Source organism: Colletotrichum godetiae, assembly GCF_030913485.1.
Source record: "Colletotrichum godetiae strain CBS 193.32 chromosome Unknown BDP55scaffold_14, whole genome shotgun sequence".
In the NCBI taxonomy this organism is placed as follows: Eukaryota; Fungi; Ascomycota; class Sordariomycetes; order Glomerellales; family Glomerellaceae; genus Colletotrichum; species Colletotrichum godetiae.
In genome coordinates, this window is record NW_026851262.1 from 473,999 (window position 1) to 495,468 (window position 21,470).

The following is a 21,470-nucleotide window of genomic DNA, read 5'->3' on the forward strand; positions in this document are numbered from 1 at the left end:
TCGTTATTCGAGGCGTTAAGACGCATAAGACGAGGTTCCCCTTCTGATTAGAATGTGCTTTGCCCAATGCCCATCGATTGAGCATCCTGAACACCGTTTTATCTGGAACATCTCTCCCCGAGACCTGGGCCCCGAGGACTTGGAATGGGGGTTGAACTTTTGACGGGAGTCTGAACGTTTGGCACTTTGAGGTGTCAATGTGGTTGATTTTGTGATGGGATGGACCCTGGGGTGACTTTGCACGTTTCGTTGTCATGGCGAGCCGCTCGGATCTTTTTTTTCTATTTCTCTTTTCTGGTTCTTCCGTTCTTGTTCCCTTGCGTCAATCTTTGCCAGAAACATGTTGCGTTGAAGACGGCTACGGGAGAGAGGGGGCGGGGCAACGTTTTCACACTACGTTAGTGCCGTCCTTGATGTTGGATATCGTGGTACGGACCAAGACGGATGATGCGAGTGATGGGGGTTTGTGCTTGAACCGATATATGGAAAGGCTGGTTAAAGAAGGGGGGGAAGAGAAGGGGAAGAAGGGGAAGAAGGAGGACTGTGCGCAAAAGGGATGGTAAAGTAAGGTAAGGTGGTGTTGGTGGTGTTTAGCACGCGCGGGATGGCATGATGTCAAGTCTTGCTGTCTAGTGTCTATTCGTACCTCCTCTCTGGAAATAACCATGGTGCGTTTCCAAGCAAGGGAAGGGTGGCTTCGGGAAGGTTGTGTTCCGTTGAGCACCTCTTCACCCTTCCCGCCTCGATGGAAATTATCCCGCGGGGACAATATTCTTCGGGGACCATTTGGCGTGATCAGCCACAAGACTCAGCCCCACCCTTCCCTTCCCGGTTCTTGTAAGTGGGATTGTCATTGTTTGGTGGTGGAGGACTGGACGAGCCGATGAGGTGGACGCGGGAGGTGGGGAGAGGAGGCTTGAAACCGTTCATGGGCGGCGGGCGTTTGTATTAGCCTCCCCTTGGATAAGGTACCTTGGGTTTTTTTTTTCGTCTCGGCACTTTTCACCTCCTCTTCCTTGTTGGGGAAAGAGCGGGAAGAGGGGAGATGAGAGCTCAAGCTCACGAACCAAGCTTAGCTCGAATATCCTCCCAGACTCGTAATCTTGATTACGCTTTCAAGACGTTTGGCACTAGAAGTCGTTTTAGAAAATGCCAGAGAAGGGGGTTCAGCAAAGGCGCAGGAAAAAAGCCGTTGACTTGCAAACTACTCGGTATGCGCGCGCGCGCGCGCGCCAATGGTTCAGATGAAAAAGAAAATCAGGCTTGCGCAATGTGCCTGGTGCTCAGAGACTGGGTAAAAATGACCTTGCTTTTTCCTGCAGTTTTTAAGACGAGAGCTCGGGCCGGGGATTGGGGAGAAAGATGTCATAGCGTATGAGGGGGATGGATTTTGGACGAAATTTGGATGTCCAACTTGAACGCACTGTCGAGACACATGCTTATTGTGCGTGTGTATTAGGGAGGACCATGTGAGCCAGCCACGTGCGCCCTTTGTGTCGGTTCTCCGGTTTTTGTTTCTTGCTGGCTTCAATTGTTTCGGGGTTCGTGGGTGGGGGTATTGCTATTTGAGAATTGAAACATGCGATGATTTGAGTGGTGTGGAGTTTTGCGGGTTGAAACATTGTCGATGAAAGGGACTCTTGGAGGATGATCTCACTGCAAGGCCTGGGGCGGATACCAATACCTACCTTACCTTACCTTACGTGTGGGAGAAACGGGTCAAGATGGAGATTGACTGTAGACCATGGAGAGGAGCAGGAAATGGTGAGCTGCACGAGACCCGTTTTCAAGCTGTTGTATCTGGCCCCAAGATGATGTTGATCTCGCGGGTGGACGGCCATCGCCAAATCTTCAGATGAGTTGAGAAGGACGGATATTCACCATTCAATTTAGCTGTTGATGCGTCGATGCATCGTTGAAGAGGCAATAGGCTAGATATGGTAGCTAGCCCAAGTATGCCATCTCGCCCCGGCTGAAGTGGCCGGAAGAAGGAGGACCGATATGGGGCCGCCTGTTACCGGCGCCGGAGGACAACAGCCGGCGGGCTCCACTACCCATTTTGGCATGTGGCAGCGGGGCTTAATGACCACGCCGACTGACCTCCGTTCAAAGGTCTTAGGTACCGCTGTCAGTATCGATGAAGGGAAAGTGTCTGATTTATCTTAACAATGGTATCCTTTGGCGAACTGTGACCGCGAGATGGCGCTTTGCTACATATCTAACATCCGGCGCTTTCCTTGTTCGTGTTTGTCCAGGTTGGAGTTCCTGGGTTTTCCATGCCCCCACTTATCGTCTGACTCCTTGGTGATACTGATAAGGCATGCGATTGAAACTATGCTTTTCTCTTTAAAGCTGAATGAAGACCAAGCTGGCGGTCCCTTGCCTCACTGTGCCTTCTGAGATACCAGTCACGTGATAGCGCGAAAGTGGACCAAAAAGTGGACACCATGTGGCGCGGCCAAACGACCAGAAATTTTGGTGAGCCGTTGAGACGGGACTTCGTGGCGAGGGACGTCGCTCAATACCACGTCCTCATAGCATTGCCACAAATTTGCCCGCAATGTTGCGAACCTCTGGCAAACCATATGTGTGCTGGAGATGTCTTTCATCCAGGCCGTCACTATCGCCAGTCGCTGGCGGCTTGCACTCCACCCTATCACTCCAGCAGCTAGGGACAGGCTCCACGGAGTCTAGAAGGGTACGTCTCACTTTTGACGAGGGCTTCCTCATCAAAGATTACCCAATGTCTTTGAATTTCACTAAGCTCATTCGCAGTCATATGCGGGTGGAAGATCCCACTACAGTGGCAACCAGGGCGGGAACTATCGCGGGAATTATGGCCACCAAGGCGGTAACGCTCGTGGTGGTAACTATGGCAATGGCGGTGGCAGAGGTGGGCCTCGCAAGCCAACGACCATAGCCACGAAAGAGGAACTGAAATATATCCGTCAAAAGTCGGATATCAGGATGCGGCTCCGGGACTGGGAGAGCGCAAACTACTCACCCTCGAAGCGTCTGCTCCAGGACCTGCCTACGCAGGACACGCCGCTGCTGAACTACCTGACCAGACCGGATCTGCTCCCTGCCTCTGTGGGATCCATGGCAGGTAGAGAAAAGGAACTACACGATAAAACCAAGCAGAACCGCGACTTGTCCGAAGGCGACGAACTTCAGGATCTACGAGGATCTACATTCGCCCTCAAACCTGGTGACCTGGTCGAGACAAAGTACAACAGCGGCCGCTTGCCCATCCTGGCAATCTGTGTTGGCCGTCACAACAATTCGCAGTACTTCTACATGAGCACGGGTGAACTCGTCCCAGAGCGCAACATCGTCACCCTCTTCATCCTCAAAAACTTTGTCGACCCGTACAGACTCAAGCCCCTCGCCGACATCTTGCCCGCGGAACCCGAGACAGAGGAGCGGCGCAACGCGCTGTTTCACAACCATACGCCGGATGCGCTCAAAACCGCCGCCCAACTACAGGGAGACTTGATCAAATTCTACCAAGACTCCGTCTCGTTTTATCAGTCCCAGCTCACCTTGGACCTCGCGAGCAAACACTTGGCTACGGGCGAGCTGCAGTACCTCAGCCTCGAGGAGATCGCGGACAAGCTGCTGCCTCAGCACGTAAAAGTGGGCGACAGGTTCCTTCCCCATCAGCTGTATGCTGTGCATACCGCCCTGAACCGCGATGGATGGGGGTTCCGCCCGCTCAACATGAAGTGGCACAGGCGCAACTACATCTACGAGGTCAGGTCCACATCCGACCTCAAACTCCTGAACAAGGTCGAGAACCAGGTCCGCGAACTGGTGGAGGGCGCCGCGCTGCGCGAAAACCCGGCGCAATCCCTCTCCCTCCTGCGTCAGAACAGCCTCGGTTCCTTCATCCTCAAGGCTCGCGGAATAATCCAGGCGAGCCGGCTGAGGCGAGAGTGGACGCCTCATGGCATGATTGGACCTAGCAATGACGAGGTGGATAGCCTCGCGACTTGGAGCAAGCAGGATCTCGATTACATCCGCTTCATGGAGCTATGGGCGTGTCACCGCATCGTGCCGAAGCCATCTCAGCTCGAGAGTCTAGGCTCCACCATTCTGAAGTTGACGGACTGCTACAAGGATTCCGACTGGGTGGCGTACTGGACGGCCTTCACTTTCCTCCAGGAGATCGGCTGGATTCCACCCTGGGACATCCCGGCTCGTTACGAGTACAAGCTCGCGGGCACCACTGTCCAGCGAGGCGCTACCATGGAGACGCCCCTCGTGGACGTCAACGCATCACTCCGACCTGATATCGCTGAGGGCCACAGGCGTGACTGGGGCAAAACAACAATCTTCTGCGTGGACTCTGAGCAAACGGCCGACGTGGACGACGGCTTCTCAGTCGAAGCGGCTGAGAAGCCCGGGGAATATTGGATACACATCCACATTGCCGACCCAGGATCCCGCATCGACCCCAAATCCGCGCTCGCTCGTCAACTCGAAAAGGCGCCATCGAGTTTGTACATGCCCGGATACAACCAAAAGATGCTGCCGCGGGATCTCGAGCAGGAGTTCTCGCTGAACCCTGGCCGACCGTCGTTGACCTTCAGCGCCAAGGTTAACGAGATAGGGGACATCCTAGACTACAAAGTCGAGCCGGGCACCGTGCAAAACATCTTGCACATCCCCAAGGGAGAGGTCACTGGCATCCTGCCCGGCCTTGAAACACAGACCGTCAGCAAAACCTTCGCCGTGGGCAAGCCACCCTCGCCGCCCAAGCCTGTGAAGCACATCACTACCGCCGCAGACCTGTCCCAGGAAGATAGGGATGACCTGCTCCTCCTCAACCGCCTTTGCAAAGCCCTCAAGCATCGCCGCGTGGAAAAGGGACAGCTACCCCCTTTCGAGACCAGATTCGACTCACCCAAGGTATCCCTCGACCACATCGTCGTCAAAGGCGACTCCGACAACCTGACCAAGTCCATGGCGTGGCAGGGCGACCCGTTTATCGAATTCAGCACGTCCACGTACAGCAAGGCAGACCGCCTCGTCGAGTCCCTCATGCACACGGCCGGCGAAGTCGCCGCAAAGTGGTGCCAGGCCCGCGCCATCCCCGTCCCCTACAGCACTCAACCCGACGCCGTCGCCAACGCAGAGGGCCTCGCCGCCTACCGCCGCGAGCACATTGACCCCCTAACAGCGCAAGGCAAGCCCATTCCCGCCGAGCACATCCACAGGCTCCTTGTCTACGTCGGCAACTCGGAGATCTCGGCCAGCCCGGCGCCCTTTTACGCCGTCGGCGTAGACGCCTACGCAAAGTCCACCAGTCCCATCCGCCGCTTCAACGACCTCGTCGTCCACTGGCAGATCCACGCCGCCCTCGCACACGAGCGCGAGACGGGCCGCTCCCTCGTCCGTGAGGACGTCTCATCCGATGAGGCCGATGCCGACGCCGGCGCCGCCTTCCTCCCCTGGACGCATCGCTCCCTATCCAACGCGCTGCCGATGCTTCACGCCCTGCAGCGCCAGATCAAGCAAGTCGACAACAAGAACGCCCCAACGCACTGGGTCGCGCAGGCGCTCTTGCGCGCGTGGCGCTTCGGCGAGGCACCGCTGCCAAAGACATTTAAGCTTGTCGTCGACGCCGTCTACTCGTTTGGTCTGAGGGGTCGGTTGAGCACCTTTTACAACCTGGGCGCCTCTGTGAACCTGCTGGGGCTGGATGGTTACTGTAGGCTCGCGGACATGCAGGTTGATGATGTGATTGATGTCGAGATTACCGACATCAATGTTGTGACCATGCAGATTTGGTGTCAGCCCGTGGGACGACGACGTGTTGACAAGAAGAAGAAGAAGACGACGACGACGAAGAAGGATGATGCCCCTGCTGACGATGCGGTAGCGGCCACTCCCATGCCTGCTTGATTGCGCTGGGCAGCACGGCTTTGTAACACCTGTAACACCACCCCGAGAGGAATCTCCTCGTGTAAGATGGAAGACAAAAACAACTGTACAATATAACATAGACCTTTTGTAAGATGGTACGAAACGCTGGGAATCATCCACACACTGGATCAATTTGTAGGGCCAGGAAACCGCCCTTTGGAAGTAGAGATAGGCTGGCTATCTGTATAACATTGCCATAACTCAAAACGAAATCCTAGCCTCATCTCAAATCCTGGAAAGAACGTTGCCTCAAAGTGGTATCTGTCTTACGTTCGAGATATAAGTTTACAAAATCTAATTTCCCACCAAAGGGGCTGATGATAGGGGGAAAGCAGGTTCCCCCCAGTGTTCTTCAATATATTATACACACTTCACCCTCCCACTTCTCTCAGAAAGCGGAACATCTAGACACATCCCCTGACTCTCTCTCTCTCCCTCTCTCTCTCTCTCTCAAGCCTTGACATCATTCCCGCCATCATTCTGCCCATCACGAGGCGGCGCATCAGCAACAAGATCACCCCTCTTCTTCTCCAACCCATCAACCCTCGCCCCCTCCACCTTGCGTCCTGTCACGAACTCGATACCAACCAACCCAGCCAACATACCAAACAAATGCGACGTCAAATCGATCGTCTGCTTGCCCCGCCTAAAGAACGCATAGATATGGAACCCCAAAATCAACGCAATGAACCCCAGCCCCTGAGGCCCATTCATCGGATCCGGCGGGAACCCAAGCACCTTGAACGAATCAAACCGATGCATCCAAAAGTACGCCGTCGCAACACCAAACACGGCGCCCGACGCACCCACAGTCGACACGGTCAACAACCCCCGAAGCGTATACGCCGTCAAACTCCCCAGGAACCCAACGGCGCCAGACGCCAAATAAATCGCCAGGAAATTCGCCCGTCCGACCTCGTCGTGCAACGCGGTGCCCATGAACCACAGCCCCACCATATTGGTCGCCAAATGGCCCAAGGAACTATGCGAGAAATTCGCCGTAATCATCGTCACGGCGCGCGGCATGCCGTGCACGAGCACGAAATACCGGTTCAGGAACCGCCACAGCGGCGGCACGCGCCACGCAATCGAGACGACGACGTTGAGCGCAATCAGCGCGCCGACCGTCGCCGTCGAGGCGCCGACCTCGGGGAACAGGCGGTCGGCGTCGCGGGGCGGGGTATACACCGCCGCGAACGTCGCCAGCGCGCCGACCAGCAGCAAGACGACGGCCGCGGAAGGGAGGATGCGTTCGGCGAGGGTGAGCGGCGGCGGGGCGGCGAGGTCCGAGGCGGTGCCTTGTTCCGTCCACTTTGCCATGCGCGGCGTCATCGGGGGCCGCTTGATGGGGATGGAGAGCGTGCCAGGGTTGTACTCGATGCCCTTTGCCTCGGCCTCGGCGATGAGCCGGGCCTCTTCCTCGGCGGCCTTGGCTTGGTTTTTGGCGCGGATGGCGTCAAAGGCGCTGTAGCCGTATACGGGGTCCGGTTTGACGACGGGGGCGGTTTCTTTGCGGAGGGATGGTGTTTTGGAGCCGGCGGTTGCGGTTGACGAGGAGGAAGTGTCTTCGTCGGTGCTGCTCTCCTCCGCGAGGTCCTTCTCCAGCGCAGCAAGCTCGTCCTCGGCTCGGAGACCCGCGTTGAGGACCTCGTCTACGGGCATCTTCTCGCGGAGGTAGGCTAGCGCGGCGTCGCGCTGTTGGGAGGTGAAGGCGGCGGTGTTGATGGCGAAGGCAGGGTCCTCGAGCGTGCCGGCGACGCGGCGGCCGTGCATGATGCGCAGCAGCCGGTTCGCGGCGGCGGGCTTGAGGGAGGCACCGAAGACGGACCTGACTTCGGCGGCCGAGAGGTCCTTGTTCTCCTCCCTGAAGCGCAGGCCTAGTTTGTCCTTATAGTCGAGGGGGAGGTCTACGTAGTCGCGGAGGACGGGCTCGTTCTTGTAGTCGGTCTTGGGCGGTTGTGATGGTGGTGATGACGCGGAGGAGGAGGAGGAGGCCCATCTTTGTATCGATCTACCGGCCGTCATGGCGGTGAGGCTGGGGGATGGCCATTGGGTTTGGCGGAGGGGTGAGGGACCCGGTGCGTATGGTCGGTTGGCGACGGTGGACGTTTGGTAGGTGATGGTGCATGTCGAAAGAAGTCGTGACGCGGGCGAACAGCTCGTGGTGTTTGATGCGGAACGGCATGCGGCGCGCAGGCCGAGGTGGAGGAACGATCTCGAGGGGACGAGACCGAGTGAGGCGTTCATGGCTTCCTAGAGCCGCCCTGGGTGGGCGAACAGCCGTCTTTTTTCCTCGTTTCGCGGAGCGCACTGAGAAGCTAGACACTCATCAATGCGCCAGCTGCTTGTCGACGAAGAACTTTATCTTTGGTGAATGTTGCAGGCGTGCGCCACCTCTCGTATTGTAAGCGCTGTCGCACTCTTGCGCGAGTTCGCAGAGGTAGTGGTGGTGGTTGCTCGTCGTCGTCGCACGCGGGCGGCGTTGTCGCAGTGGTTCGATCTCAAAGACGCAATCGAACCCGTAAATTCTTTGGAGAATTCCGACCACGGGGATCGGGACCGCGGCAGCCGGCCAAGGACAAGTTCCGGCCCACCCCCGGGGTACCTAAGAACCTTACTAAGGCACGTAATCGATAACAACGACGGGAGCGGAGAACTCCGTCGGCGGTAAGGTGCCCCAGTGGAAGCCCCCCTTTCGTCATTTTCCATCAAGGTATCCGTACCTGACCACTCCCCCCTGCTCATTCCCCGCCGCCGGAACCTTCCACTGCACCTTCCACCACCTTCCCATCCGTGCTATCCAACCCACCCCGCGCCCACCTAGCTTTGGAGAAGCTACCTGACCTTCTCTACCAGCTGGCAGAAAACCTGCGGTGACGTTGCACGGCATCTACCTAGAAGACGCTCCTTTCTTCTACCAAACACCACGCTCGCACATCGTCATCGTCCTCCCTCCCTCCTTCCCTCTGCCCATTCTTTCAATCATCACTCGCTTTTACCTTCTTGCCCTTTTCCCTACCTGAGGATCTCAATTCCCTCTCTTGCCCACCCAACACCTCCATCCTCAACAAAACCAAACATATCCAAAGTCGCAAACTCATCAACCACCAAAGCCCAATACCAAACCCAAGAAACCAAAACTCTCCCCCTCCAAACGAAATACAACCCAACCGCCCAAAATGTCAGCAGACACCCGCCCAATATCCCCAACCCACTTCGCCACCGCCCTCCACGACCTCTCCCTGCCAACCCTCCACCTCAAAGCCCTCGAAATCCGCAACTCCATCCTCCACCTCGAATACTCAAACGCCCAACTCGCCCCCTACGCAGCAGGCGACGCCACAACCCTCGACTCCGCCACCGACGCCTCAGCAGGTCACGGCCCGGACCCGACCTGCGTCGAAGCGATCCGCGAAAACGACGTCGTCATCGCCCGCATGCGCGAGCGCGTCCAGATTATCCGCGACGAGGTCGAGAGCAGGGGACACTCGTGGAACGAGTTCAAGAGTAAAGAGGAAGTGGAGGAAGAGGAGGCGGAAGCAGCACGAGGAGGAGCGGCGGCGGATCGAAGGGGGATCACGAGTGAATCCGTGGCTGGTGCGAACGGCGTCAATGGGAACGGGATTCCAGCGACAAACGGGCTTGGCGCGGCGGCGGCAGAGGAGGATAGGCTTGCTGCTGGACATCAGGGCGCGCCGCCGAGTAATGGCAGTGGTCCTGTCGCGAGCTCGTCACATCCTGCTTGGATGGACGGCACATTCCAGATGGGCACGATACGCAACGGTGTGATCACGATGGATGGTCCACCTGCGCAACCTGCTCAGCCAGCTCAGCAAGCAAACGGCACCGGTGGTCGCCTGACAGATGAGGAACTGCGTCGGGCTATGGAGGAGCGGATGAGAGGTCTCGGCGATGACGACGAGGACGGCGGAATGCATCTGTGAGAATATGGCAGGAGTGGCTAGATGACACAAGGGATTCACTATCGACGAGGCGTTTGGTCTGGTTCGAGGAAAGAAACCGAACAAAGAGGAAAAGAGACTAGTGGACGTTGGGTTACCAAGAATTCGGACAGAGCAATAATACCCTTCATGTTCCTAGTGCTACTTGCTAGCAATGCCATGACAAAGGGAAAATAGGAAAGGGAAAAAAAGAGGCATAAAATGAAAGAAGTAAAAGGCTTCATCGCATTTTTGTGTGCGGTCGAATGTATAAGATGTAGAAACGAAGAAATGAAATAAAAAAAACCAAAGAAACAAACAAGCCATGGATCTCGTCCTCTTTAAACAAAACCAACCCAGAGACCCCAGACCCCTATTTTTGAAATACCCAATTGCCCGCCGTATGCTTGCTCTCTTGCTTTGTTTTTGCAACACACCTCTAAACGCCTCGATGCCGAATCCCATTTCCGAAAAATGCAAATGCTCCTTCCCTTGAACGCTATGCCCCTCTCTGAGAGTAGATAATGCAGTAGATGACCCTCGTCAAAGGATGATGGGGAGGGTCGGAGACAACTAGAGAAAGTGTGTTCTGGTCGGCAATCTGTTCGACCTAGTTCATGTAAGGTGTTCAACATCATGATACTGTCGTAGTAATGGCGACAGCGGTAGGTGTGTTCTCGTCTGCGGTGCGGTTGATGATAGGGTTGGCAGACGCTTTGGGCGTGACGTCAGAGTTGTCCTTGACTGTGACGTCCGGCTTCGTGCCGTTGGGACGTGCCTTTAATGCCTGCCTGGAGTTGGAGCGGGAGCTTTTAATGGTCTCCAGCTTGGGCCGTCGGGGAGGACTCGACTTCCCCAACGAATCCCACGTGCGGTGCTGGACAAAGTCGTCCTCGTCCGAAGAGGTCTCTTCGGGCGTCATGGGAACTCGTCGAGCACGGGCGATGCGCCGACGTTCTACCAGCTCGCCGTCTGAAGATACTTCAGAGTCTAGAGAGAGGCTACGGCTACGGTTGGACATGCCCCTGCTCGATACCGTTGTTCGTCGTGACCGCCTGCCGATGAGCGAGTCGATCAACTCCGATTCCGAGGGCGTCTCCTCCAAGGGCAGCTTCTCTCCTTGTTGCCGCAACTTCTTCTTCAACGCCTTCTCACGGACCAGCCTGTCCAAGGGGGTGTCCTCAGACGCCATTGTTCTCCTGCTCCCGACTGTGCTGGTGCTCTGCGTTCTGGCGACGGGAATACGGCCCTCCATGAGCTTGGCAGGGGGCGGCGGCTGCAACATCCACTTGAGAGCGTCCGGACGGGATGGCTTGCTTCCTACTATCGGCGGATGGTACTCGTTGACGGGCGGATTTCTCGGCGTACGGTAAAAGTTCTCGCGGTCCTCATCTGTGATGGGCTTCTCCAGCCCCAACTTTTCCTCCATATAGCGTCCAGCTGTGTTTCCAGCCTTTGCGATGTTGTCCATCAGCTTGTGACCCATGCCGGTGAAGTTGTGACCCCAAAGCTCCTCGTCCTCTCGTTGGTACAGCTCTCTATTCCAGCCCTCACCGGATAGCTTTCGACCAGCTGTTGAGGCACTTATTGTCGGGGTCGCAGGGGTGGTGCTCTCGGCAACAGTACTCGCGCCACCAAAACTCGCGGCTGTGCTCGTCCGGCCAGCGCTCGCCAGGCCTCTCTGGCTCGAGTTCTTGTTCGTTGACTTTTTGGGTAAGTGTGGTCCTGCAGCCATCTCCTCGGCCCAGAATGGGTTTGTGTGAAAGGGGTCAGGATGACGGTACAGTCCAGGTTGCTCCATCTCTATTTTCCGCTTCACCTCCCTGTCCTCTTTGGCCTTCTTCTTGGCCTTTCGGAAAGCCTTCATCTCGTTACATGGTGTACATGCGAGGTAGTAGAAAATCGCCGACTGGATGGCGACTGGTAATGACATGTTTGCGGTATGGCCGTAACCCCGGCGTGGGGAAATGGTCTGGAGAGTATTCGGTGCCCGGTATTTCTAGTACACATGGAAGGCGAAGAATATGTTCGGGGGTTCGAGGAGGCGGTGGTGTGTTGGATATGGGTGTCGAGGGGGGTGATATAGACGGGGTGCCGACTTGTGGGATCGAGTGGTTCGCGGGGAGGAAATAAGTGTCCAAGTGGGAGGAAAGTGACAGAACCACGAAGGGGGAAAGGTGGTCCAAACAGGCAAAGCGGATTGTTCAAGGTACCCAGGATAAGGTGAGGTACGGGACCGGGTACGGGACGGTAAGGTAAGGTAGGATAGGGCGCCTTTGAACCTAAGATGAGTTGCTCAGGGAAGGGAAAGGAGCGCGTGCCAGCAGCAGAGGGACGTCTAAAGCGCCATTGAAGTGAATCACCGGCGCAGAGTCCAAGACACAGTTTCGGTACGGGGGCGCGAAATGCTTTAAAAGTGGCTCGGCCTGTGCGGCCCCTCCAGTTACTGGGAGTATCGAGGATTGGTGTTGGGGAGGACGGAGGACGGAGTGAGGTTTCAAGGTTGAGTGACGGACGACCTGGACGGTGCTATTCTCGAAGAAGGGGGTGCGTGTAAGAGGCACAAGCACAGGCGTAGGCGCAGGCGCAGGCGTGACAGCAACCGGTGCAGTCTGCAGTCCAATCCAGCTGGCAGGAACTAAAAAAGAAACTTGCAAAGCAGTAGGTAGGCCAGCAAGCCAGAGGTGGTAGGTAATGGCCAGGACCGTAGCGCAAGGCGGCGGTCGGGGTGCCGGGTGAGGATGGATGGACGGGCGGGCTCGGACGGAACGGTTTAGAAAGTAGGGAGGACCAGATGATTGTGGTTGAAGATGAGGGTGCCTCGGAGGCTTGCGTCGCGTGAGCGAATAGACGTTGGCGTATGGCGGATGCGGTACGGAGTATGGTACTGTCGAGTGTGTAAAGGGTGCTGCTTCTCTCTCTCTCTCTCTCTCTCTTGTTATTGCGCTACCACATGGAAGGATGACGATGGATTCGATTGGCGGTATCGGGCGGGTTTGGGATGAAGAATTAAGACACAGACACAGAGGACATACAAGAGGGAGAGGAGGGGGAGGGGGGAAAAACAAAAAGGGAGCGGAATCAAGTGAGGGAAAAAAAAAGACGGGTGAATTGAAGGCGAAATGGAGTTGAACTGCTTTAGAGACGACGTTTCGAAAAAGGGAGGCGCAAGCCGCAAGGTAAGTAGCGCCTACCTCACCTCACACTCACACCCAGGTCTCCTCTCTCTACCTTACACTATGGGCAGGTCCCTCCCCCTCTCGGTCTCCCTCTCCCTCCTTCCTTCCCATCGGGCAATCAATTGAAGGGGGTAGTGGGTGGAGGTACCAGTCGCATGGAGACCGAGAGCCTAGTGGACAGAGTACTCTGTACACTGCGGATACACAGTAGGACTGGGGGGGAATTGTGGGTTTCTCGACGGCAACCGGGGGGAGCGATTTGAGGGACACGGGGGGCCTGCCCTCTACGGATACTTAGAGGCCAAGGTGGGAAAGAAGGGTAAGGGGAGAGGAAGAGGAAGCCACCAAGCGAAGAACAAGTACTGTGTACCTGGTACATGTACCTCTACTTCATATACACACATACACACACACAGACACGCGCTCTCTGTCTGTTCCTCTGTCTTCCTCTTCTTCTTCTCCTCTTCCTCTTTTGAGTCCATCTCCGATATCCAACATGATCCAACAGTTCGGATCCCTTAAACTCTACAGTGTTTTCTGCCACCCTTCTCCCTGCTAAAAACAAAATGTATTGGGAAGATGTATCGAGCAGGTTCATTCCAACGCCTGAGTCGTTCGCTTGATTACGGAGCGCATCTTCATCAGACACTTTACGAACATCCACTTTACGCCAGATGATCGCGAGAGATTGCGGTCCCCTCCACGGGTTAAGCGGACGGGTCCTGGACACCGTGACACCCCCGACTATGGATCGAGCACGCACGCAGTCCGGCCTACCAGATATGGCACAATCTGAGTTGGGCGTGCCAATCATTGCAATCAATGGTTCCAAAGTTCGGCCTCTCTGAGGCGCCTGGGCGGACCCGTCGTCGTCCTCGTCGTCGTCGCCATGCATGTAAATGCGCCTCCATTCCACAACTCTCACAACACTACGAATCGTCGTTCTGCTGTACTCCGTATCTGTCTGTACACACTACAGTTACACAGTCCCAAGCTGCGTCGTCCTGCAAAGGCCGCAACTGAACAGACCAGAACGAGAACAAGGTGCTACACCTCCCCCCTCCGGAAACGCCAAGTACCCAGGAAACGCCAATCCGGGGCAGCTCTGTGCCTCGTGCCTGCGGCTGGCTGCTGTGCGCTGTTTGGTTCATCCGTCGCCCGCTGTCCCACACGATGCAAGTCGAATCAGAATGCGAGTCGAATGTGCCTGTTTGCTGCGCATGGTTACCCGACCTCGCGTCACTGGAGTCTTGGAAGTTGGAGGACACGCCAAGTCGACGTCAAGACGGACAACCTTGAAAATCGGACAGACAAAGGTGCCGCTGCCCCACGGAGCGCATTGCATCGCACCGCAACGATGCCTCGTCCACCGTCCAGTGTTTCCCACCGCCTCTCGCCCGAATCCTCGAATCCTAGGTCTGTCTGTCCGTCTGCCTGTCTGTCAGACTGTCTCTGTCCAAGACGCACATGGACCGAGGTAGCAAGACTTGCCAGCGCACCACCTTACGCTGCCAATCCCGTCTTGGCCGAAAATCCGTCTTGTCGCGCCTTCGACGTCTGCAACTGGCCTGTATTGCCATTCGTCTTGATAAACCGTCCTCTACGAATACTGCAAACAACCAGGAGACGTCCGTTCATATCGGGGCGGCGCAGAGAACGGGCGGAAGATCTCAATTGGCCAAGACTTTCATTCGTTTTACACACTACGCTACTTGAAGTGGGAGAGCCATAAGTACCCGGTACTTACATCAGATCTCTGGCTATCTCACCATGCCACTATGGACCCTGTCACCCTTCCCTCCCTCTCCACGACAACCCGACCCCTCAAGGGATGGGAGTGCTAGGCTCGGGGAACAAGATTGACCAGTGTTCGAACTTGAATACCATGCATCTGCACATGCACCACACACCACGACCATGGACCGATTTACCGCAACTCTCCTCCAACAACAACCCAATTGCCCAATGCCGCTCGAGTCTTGCCTGCCCGACCCTACGCCGAACGGCCTACAGGCTACGGGGACCCGGAAGCGGGACGGAGCTCCATGAACCTGCAACTCGGCCAATCTGCGCCGCGTCGCGCCTTGGGTCACAATGGTTTGGCTACTAGAGAGGCATTTCCTCTCCATGGCGCCCATCGCGCGTACAATCAGTTCATGACCCGTATGTCATCATCTACCACCGACTTCAACTTAGTCATGGACAATTGACCCGGAAGCGTCGAAGTGTCCGGCCTTAATTTCACTTTTCTGCTCAGCTCAGCAACCCGGAACCCGAACCACCAACCGGACTGCCATAACACGACAACCCGTAAAACGAAATTGTTCAATCTTGTTCTCCCATTTCCACCAGAAAAGTCCGACAACACGGCCTCTGTCAGCCGGACGACGCCGCGGACGCCGCATCCCCCAAACTGGCAACTTGCAACTGGCACCTCGCCCAGCCAGCACCGTTTATGTCTCAAGCCCCCCCCCCCCCCTCCTACGACTAATCCGCAATGACCACTGGTTGTTCTCAACTTCACTATGGCGTACGGCCATGGGCGGCGGTCTAAACCCTCTCTGCTAAGCCTCCGATGGAAGTAGGGAGTCGGCGTCCCTAGCGCACGTTTGCCTGCGCACGCTGCGTACTGTATCTCTCTGTCAAGTCTTGTCTCACTCGCTGCACCATTGCGAGGCAGGCAACACCACAAAACGCCTCAGCGTTTCGCGCGCTAGGTGAGGTTTTACCTCGACGGCTCTCACCTCCTTTGCTTGTGCGTGCCGTCGCCGCCGCCGCCGCCTGCACCACTCCCTGGCCCATGGGCAATACCAATGGTCCGATAGATTCCTCAACTCTCAATGCCATTTGCAACTCAAGCTTTGGCCGGCCCCCTTTGAGTTCTTGGGCATTACTGATGACCCGGTTGATCTGATTGACAAGTCTGATGGACTGCCAATGGTTGATTACTTGATGTCTGCCACATTGTCCAGACTAACCTAACATACACGTCAGTGACCACTATGGCATTTCGTCGAGGGTCCCTTGCTGGAGGGATATTATCGAACAATTGCGCCTATCGATAATCATGCCCCCCCCCCCCCCCCCCCCCCCCCTCCCCCTTTCCACCTCACTCGACTCAGCCCCTCCAGCTCCCACCACTACGGTTACTCTCCTCGCGTAACGGATTTCTTTGTATGTAGCGAGTTACATGGCACCTGGACCCTTGATTTGCTTAAATGCGTACGCAAACGCGCAACGAACGAACGCTCGTACGGGTCGGGAGCCTTTTGATCGACCGCCCGCCCGCCACACTGCTACGGTATGATACACCCGAGTCCTTTTATAGGATATAGGAGTCCCCGCTGTTTCGATCATCTACAGGATGCGCAAGCGTGGCCGCAGGGAGTAGATCCCGCCAAAGACGTACGAATAGGTATTCCCGCGGATGAACTGCCACTGTAAATGCTACGAAACCACAAGGTAAATGTTACCCATGCTGCTCTCCTCAATGGGCAAGGGAACATGGATCCATTCCCATGCCACTTCATCGACGCTGTGAGCTAGCAAGGCTAGGAACGACAACCATCTCTTGCTCAAAGTCAAATCAACCTTCCGAGGCCCCCCCGCCCCAAGGTCTGGCAACTAGGACAGGAAGACACCCACCACAGCAGGAAGCATAAACATAAGCAACCTCGTTGTTATGTTTTTCGGACAAAGACTTTTGAATTAACTTCCTTGAATTATCGGATCTTGTCCAAGAGGGTGTGAGGGAGTTCAGTTCAACCCTGAGTAACTTTGACGATACCAAACGACATTTTTGAGTCGCATACTCAACACACCAAGCCAAGGTAGGATAACATGGCATTGTATCCGTACCAACGCATCCGTCGGAGAAAGAGAACTTCTCCGAGAGACGTCGAAGAGACGCCAGCTGAGTACGCCTTAGCTTAGCTCACATGAACCTATGATCCAGTTCACAATAGCATGGGGAAACGCAGACAGTCAATGATACGGCCCATTGTAAGAAACACAAATCACGCCTCACAAGTCGCAAGCATCAACTGAGCCGACGGTTAACCATCATGTCATCAATCCTCCGCCTTGTACTCTTCTCGCACACATGATGCAATTCTCCAGACTCGATCTCTATCCGTAGCAGACTCGGTCACGAGACCGCAAGGGACACAAGCAGCTCCGTTCCTTCTCCCCATCGCTCCAACGCTTTCATCGCTCCGTCTCTCTTCCATTTGCTAGGATCCAACAAACCTCTCTTCCAATCCTCCAGACTTCTTGCGTTGGATAAACATGTGAATACTGCATGTCTCACCTCCCGCGTCTGGTCTCGTCCTGCGAAGCGTTTCCCCCACGGGCGTGTGGTAGTCGACCACGCTGTTCCACCCGTCAGTAGTAGCTCAAGTCCTAGAAAAGCTCCTAGTCTATCCGTCAAACCCGTGATGCCGCGATTTCCCTTCCCACCGCCTTGGAACAACACACACACACACACACACACACACACATCCCACTTGACCTCGCCATCTACCTAGTCACCCTTGGTCAGGAAGCCTTACCTTGGGCAAAGCAGCCTACAGATTCTACCCACGCAATGCATGTCTAGGAACTTGGGATCGCGGGGCTAACGGTCCATCGTACACCCTCTTCCTCGTCCACCACCACATCGTGTAGCGGTCAAGGCCAAACAAAAGTAGGTAAACCCCACAAGCCAGTATCCGGTACCCTCTAGCTCCGCCAATCTACAAAATCACCAAATGAGCCAGATCACTTTTCAACGTCTCTCCGCCAACGATCCGCGAGGATGCGCTGTACCTAGCTTGTGGGGGAGGAAGGGGAGGGGGAGGGGGAGGGGGGTAGCCAACTGGACAGAACGAAAGTCGACTTTCTTCTCACATGCCCAACAGGCCGTGACAGCTTGAACCCCCCCCGGTCACGATCACCTCCTAGCCTCGATCGAACGACGATCCAACTACAACGCATAAGGCTCCTCCTAAGCGGGCAAGAGATCGTGACGAAATATCAAGGTGGGGGCGCCCAGCATGTGCATTGTAAAAAAAACAACAAAAAAAAACGTGGAGAAATAACATGATACACATCACACTGTCATCACTTGATCTGGCACCATCCCGGTAATATGACAACAAATCATTCACAAAACAAACAAGTCGAGACTGCCCAGGAGACGACAGCAGATACTTGTGGTGGGAGTTTACTAGTGGAAAAGAAGACTCATTGAAAGTTATCTGGCGGGAACCTGTGCTAAACACACAACGACTGAAGGGGCATGGCCATTTCCCATGTGATCCAACAATCTGCCCTAAAGGAAAGGTTTCATTTTTGTGTTTCTTCCTGCCCAAGACCATTCTCTTTTTTTCAACTTCCTCGTATACATCGTGAGCCCGCGTCACTCTCTCCTTCGTTTCCCCCCATCCCCATCAATAGCTGGCTGGTCTCGAGGCCAAAAGGAAGAAAAGAAAGCATGTGCAAATCACTCAGCCCGCTGGCCAATGTAATCCCCCAACTCCAGATCTCATGCTGTGGCCGAGATCGTTTTTTGCGTGTATGCGATAGCAAGCCATGTCGCCTTACTCGATGACGCCGCCGTCTCGCGGAAGCGTGATCGAACCAATGCTGGCGTCTTCTTCATGACGTCAAAAGGATTGCATGTGTGAGAGAGTTCTTTAGGTGTGCCGCACTCCAGGAAGAAGTATTGTACATTTAGAATAACAAGTGACATCCAGACGGCGCGAGGACGATGGGGTGAATTGGAGAAGAACGCGTCTGGGGGCGGAATATCCTGGAGAATGACATTCGTAGGTATAGTGATCGCTTAGACATCCCACTCCTCCTCCTCAGTGCTGAGAGCGGAGAAGGATCCAAAGTTGGACGTGACGGGCTTCGCAGCCTTGCCGTTGGAGGCAGGCTTCTGGACGGCCTGGGCGATGGGACGAGCCGGAGCAGCGGCGGCGGCAGCGGCAGGCTTGACAGCCTCAGGGGAAGGAGAACGGTTCTCCTTTTTGGCCTTCTTGGACTTGGCGGGAACAGTGTTCCACTCGTCCTCCTCCTTGAGGCGCTCCATCTGCTCCTCCTCAGAGGGGAGCGAAGAGATCCAGTTGTTGTTGGAGGCCTGAGCAGGGGCTGCAGAGGTGCCGTTCTGGGCCGGAGCCTCAAAGGTGTCGAGAGGCTGAACAGCGGCAGAGGTGCCGTTGGTGGAGGCGCCGTTGGGAGAGCCGGCGGTCCAAGCGGACTTGTTGCCGTTGACGCTGGCCATGAACTGGGAGCCATCCTTGGCAGGGATGCCGGCAGCCTCACGGGCGGTACGGCGCTGCTTCTCGAGCTTGACCTTGCGCTCCTTCTCCTCCTCCTCGCGGGCGGCTCTCTTGGCCTCAACCTTCTGGCGGTTCTGGCGCTGCTTCTTGGTCTCAGCCTGCTCGGGGGCCTTCTGGTTCTTGGCCTTGGGCTTCTCCTTGTCGGTGCCGGTCAGGCGGAGAACGGAGGGACCGGATGCGGTAGGCTCGAGCATGTCGCTGACGCCGCTGGGGTCGGCAGGGGTGACCTCGGGGGAGGCGGCAGGGGAGCTCTCCTCGGCCTCCTCAACAGCCTCGACAGCCGGGGCAGAAGAAGCGATGGGCTCCTCCTCCTCGGTGACCTCAACAGGCTTCTTCTCGGCAGCGCGCGATTGCTTGACAGACTTGGTCTTCTTCTTCTTGGCATCAGCAGAAGACTTGCCGTCAAACTTCTTGCCCTCCTTGACACTAGCCATCCGCTTGGCGAAATCGGCATTATCAACGTCCTCCTTAGGATCATTGCTCAGCCATGTGCTGGAAGGATCGACTGCGCTTGTGGAAGTCTTCTCTTCAGGCTTTTGTGAAGCAAAAGCGGCCTTTCGCTGCTTCTTTGCGTTGGCGTCCTTCTTGGGCTCAACATAAGCCTTGACACTCTTGGCAACCTGCGCGGGCTTCTTCTTGCTGGAGTAGTTGTAGATCAAGCCCCCAGCGACAAGGAAGCAGACAAGGTAGCCGCCCACGGTCTGGGTGTTGAGGAAGTCGGAGACTGTCATTGTTGCGATTGTGGATGGCGCAGACCGCTACCAGATGGGTATTAAGGGGTATGGTAGATTATGCAACGCGGTGCAGTTGAAAAAACAGCAAAGACAACGGCTTGTCGGATCAAGGACCGCAAGCTCAGGGTGCCGTTGAGGGTCACGGAGTATAGTCGATGCCTCACTGATGGAGAAGTTGTGGAGAGAGATTCGGATGCCTGGTTAATGGACAGGTTAGCAATGGAGTCCAATTTGTGCTGAGCTCTGCACGGGAGCAGATGATCCGAGATGTCTGGGGGCAAGCGCCGATCGGGGGACATACAGGTGGAAGGTGCGCAAGGGAGATGTGGGCGCAACAATGGATGGGCTGCTGGAGGATGAAAGGTAAGAGCGGTGATGCTCGGGGAGTGGATGTGGGTTTGTTGAAGGGGAGAAACAACAAAGAATTGGTAAAAGGGAAGAAGGAAGAAGGGCGATTGAGGAGGCGTTTCGACCACGCGGTTGCAAGACGGCTTGGATGTCGTGTTCAGATGCAGGTAGCTTGGCAAGGAGAGACAGGCCGAAGAAAAAAAGTTACCAGGTGGCTTCTCAGCAATTGTGCCGCCAGTGGTCCAGGGCAGGTCCAAAGGTCCAGAGCCAGTAGCAAATGGGGGTTTTTGGCTGAGGCAAGCGCCCGGGGTTCATGCCACGGATGCAAAAGCCGACCGCTGGAGAGGTCCCACGGGTATCTACTGCTACCGCTGCGGCTGCTCGGCGCTGCTAGGTTGCTAGGTAGGTGCTCCCCCCAATGGAAGGTATCCAATCTGTAAGGTGCTGCACCAAACCCTGACCTGCGTCGGGACCGAGTCTCCAGGAGTGGGAATTGCGGATGGCGTACGGAGTACGGAGTATGAGGATTGGTGTCCTCTTTTGCCGCAGGTCCCCAGGGATGTGTTTCTGGCTGGCCGAGCTCAGATGAAGCAGCAAAGACAAAAGGCGAGACGAGGGAGTGTGTGATGTGAGATGCGATAAGATGAAGACACAATTGAAAGGGAAAATTGCACTTACTTGCTGCGTGACGGTTATTGTCAGCGATCTGGTGTGTCTCCTCGAGTTGAGCAAGGTAGGTATATGAGGTAAGGGTAGGTAATGGAGGCAGATGAGGTTATCTCCAGGGTGCTGTTAGGTAATTTCCTGGATCTCCAAAGTGACAGCTTCGCGTTTCCACGGGGTTGAGGGACTCGAACCCACTCTTTTGGGACCTTACCTTCCATAGCACGGACTCGGGCGAACGTGAAAACTGGAGACTGGTCACATGTGAAGAGGCAACGACTTTGTGGGAAGGAAGGCAAGGGAGCAATCACCAACCCGGAAGGTGTCACTTACACGTGACCGTGATGACCTCGC

At 55.8% G+C, this 21,470-nt stretch overlaps 6 protein-coding genes across 6 annotated transcripts; 2 read left to right on the forward strand and 4 right to left on the reverse strand.

Annotated features, from left to right (window-relative positions):
* The first annotated feature begins 2,482 nt into the window (after positions 1–2,482).
* On the forward strand, positions 2,483–6,143 carry BDP55DRAFT_85048 (mitochondrial protein cyt-4). Its single transcript, XM_060581265.1, has 2 exons — positions 2,483–2,698; positions 2,776–6,143. The coding sequence occupies exons 1-2, from the start codon at positions 2,561–2,563 to the stop codon at positions 5,905–5,907; spliced, it is 3,270 nt and encodes a 1,089-aa protein (XP_060431424.1). The 5' UTR covers positions 2,483–2,560; the 3' UTR covers positions 5,908–6,143.
* BDP55DRAFT_85049 (uncharacterized protein) lies at positions 6,144–8,601 on the reverse strand. The gene has a single exon (XM_060581266.1). It carries the CDS (start codon positions 8,173–8,175, stop codon positions 6,379–6,381), a length of 1,797 nt encoding a protein of 598 aa, XP_060431425.1. The 5' UTR covers positions 8,176–8,601; the 3' UTR covers positions 6,144–6,378.
* A 361-nt stretch (positions 8,602–8,962) lies between these two features.
* On the forward strand, positions 8,963–9,951 carry BDP55DRAFT_85067 (uncharacterized protein). The gene has a single exon (XM_060581268.1). It carries the CDS (start codon positions 9,108–9,110, stop codon positions 9,870–9,872), a length of 765 nt encoding a protein of 254 aa, XP_060431426.1. The 5' UTR covers positions 8,963–9,107; the 3' UTR covers positions 9,873–9,951.
* On the reverse strand, positions 9,950–10,419 carry BDP55DRAFT_85056 (uncharacterized protein). The gene has a single exon (XM_060581267.1). The coding sequence runs from the start codon at positions 10,332–10,334 to the stop codon at positions 10,032–10,034; it is 303 nt and encodes a 100-aa protein (XP_060431427.1). The 5' UTR covers positions 10,335–10,419; the 3' UTR covers positions 9,950–10,031.
* An 84-nt stretch (positions 10,420–10,503) lies between these two features.
* BDP55DRAFT_692746 (uncharacterized protein) lies at positions 10,504–11,802 on the reverse strand (the record flags this gene model as incomplete). Its single annotated transcript, XM_060577153.1, has 1 exon — positions 10,504–11,802. One exon carries the CDS (start codon positions 11,800–11,802, stop codon positions 10,504–10,506), a length of 1,299 nt encoding a protein of 432 aa, XP_060431428.1.
* A 7,070-nt stretch (positions 11,803–18,872) lies between these two features.
* On the reverse strand, positions 18,873–20,102 carry BDP55DRAFT_727141 (uncharacterized protein; the record flags this gene model as incomplete). The annotated part of the gene is made up of 1 exon (XM_060579251.1): positions 18,873–20,102. The coding sequence occupies one exon, from the start codon at positions 20,100–20,102 to the stop codon at positions 18,873–18,875; it is 1,230 nt and encodes a 409-aa protein (XP_060431429.1).
* Positions 20,103–21,470: the final 1,368 nt, after the last annotated feature.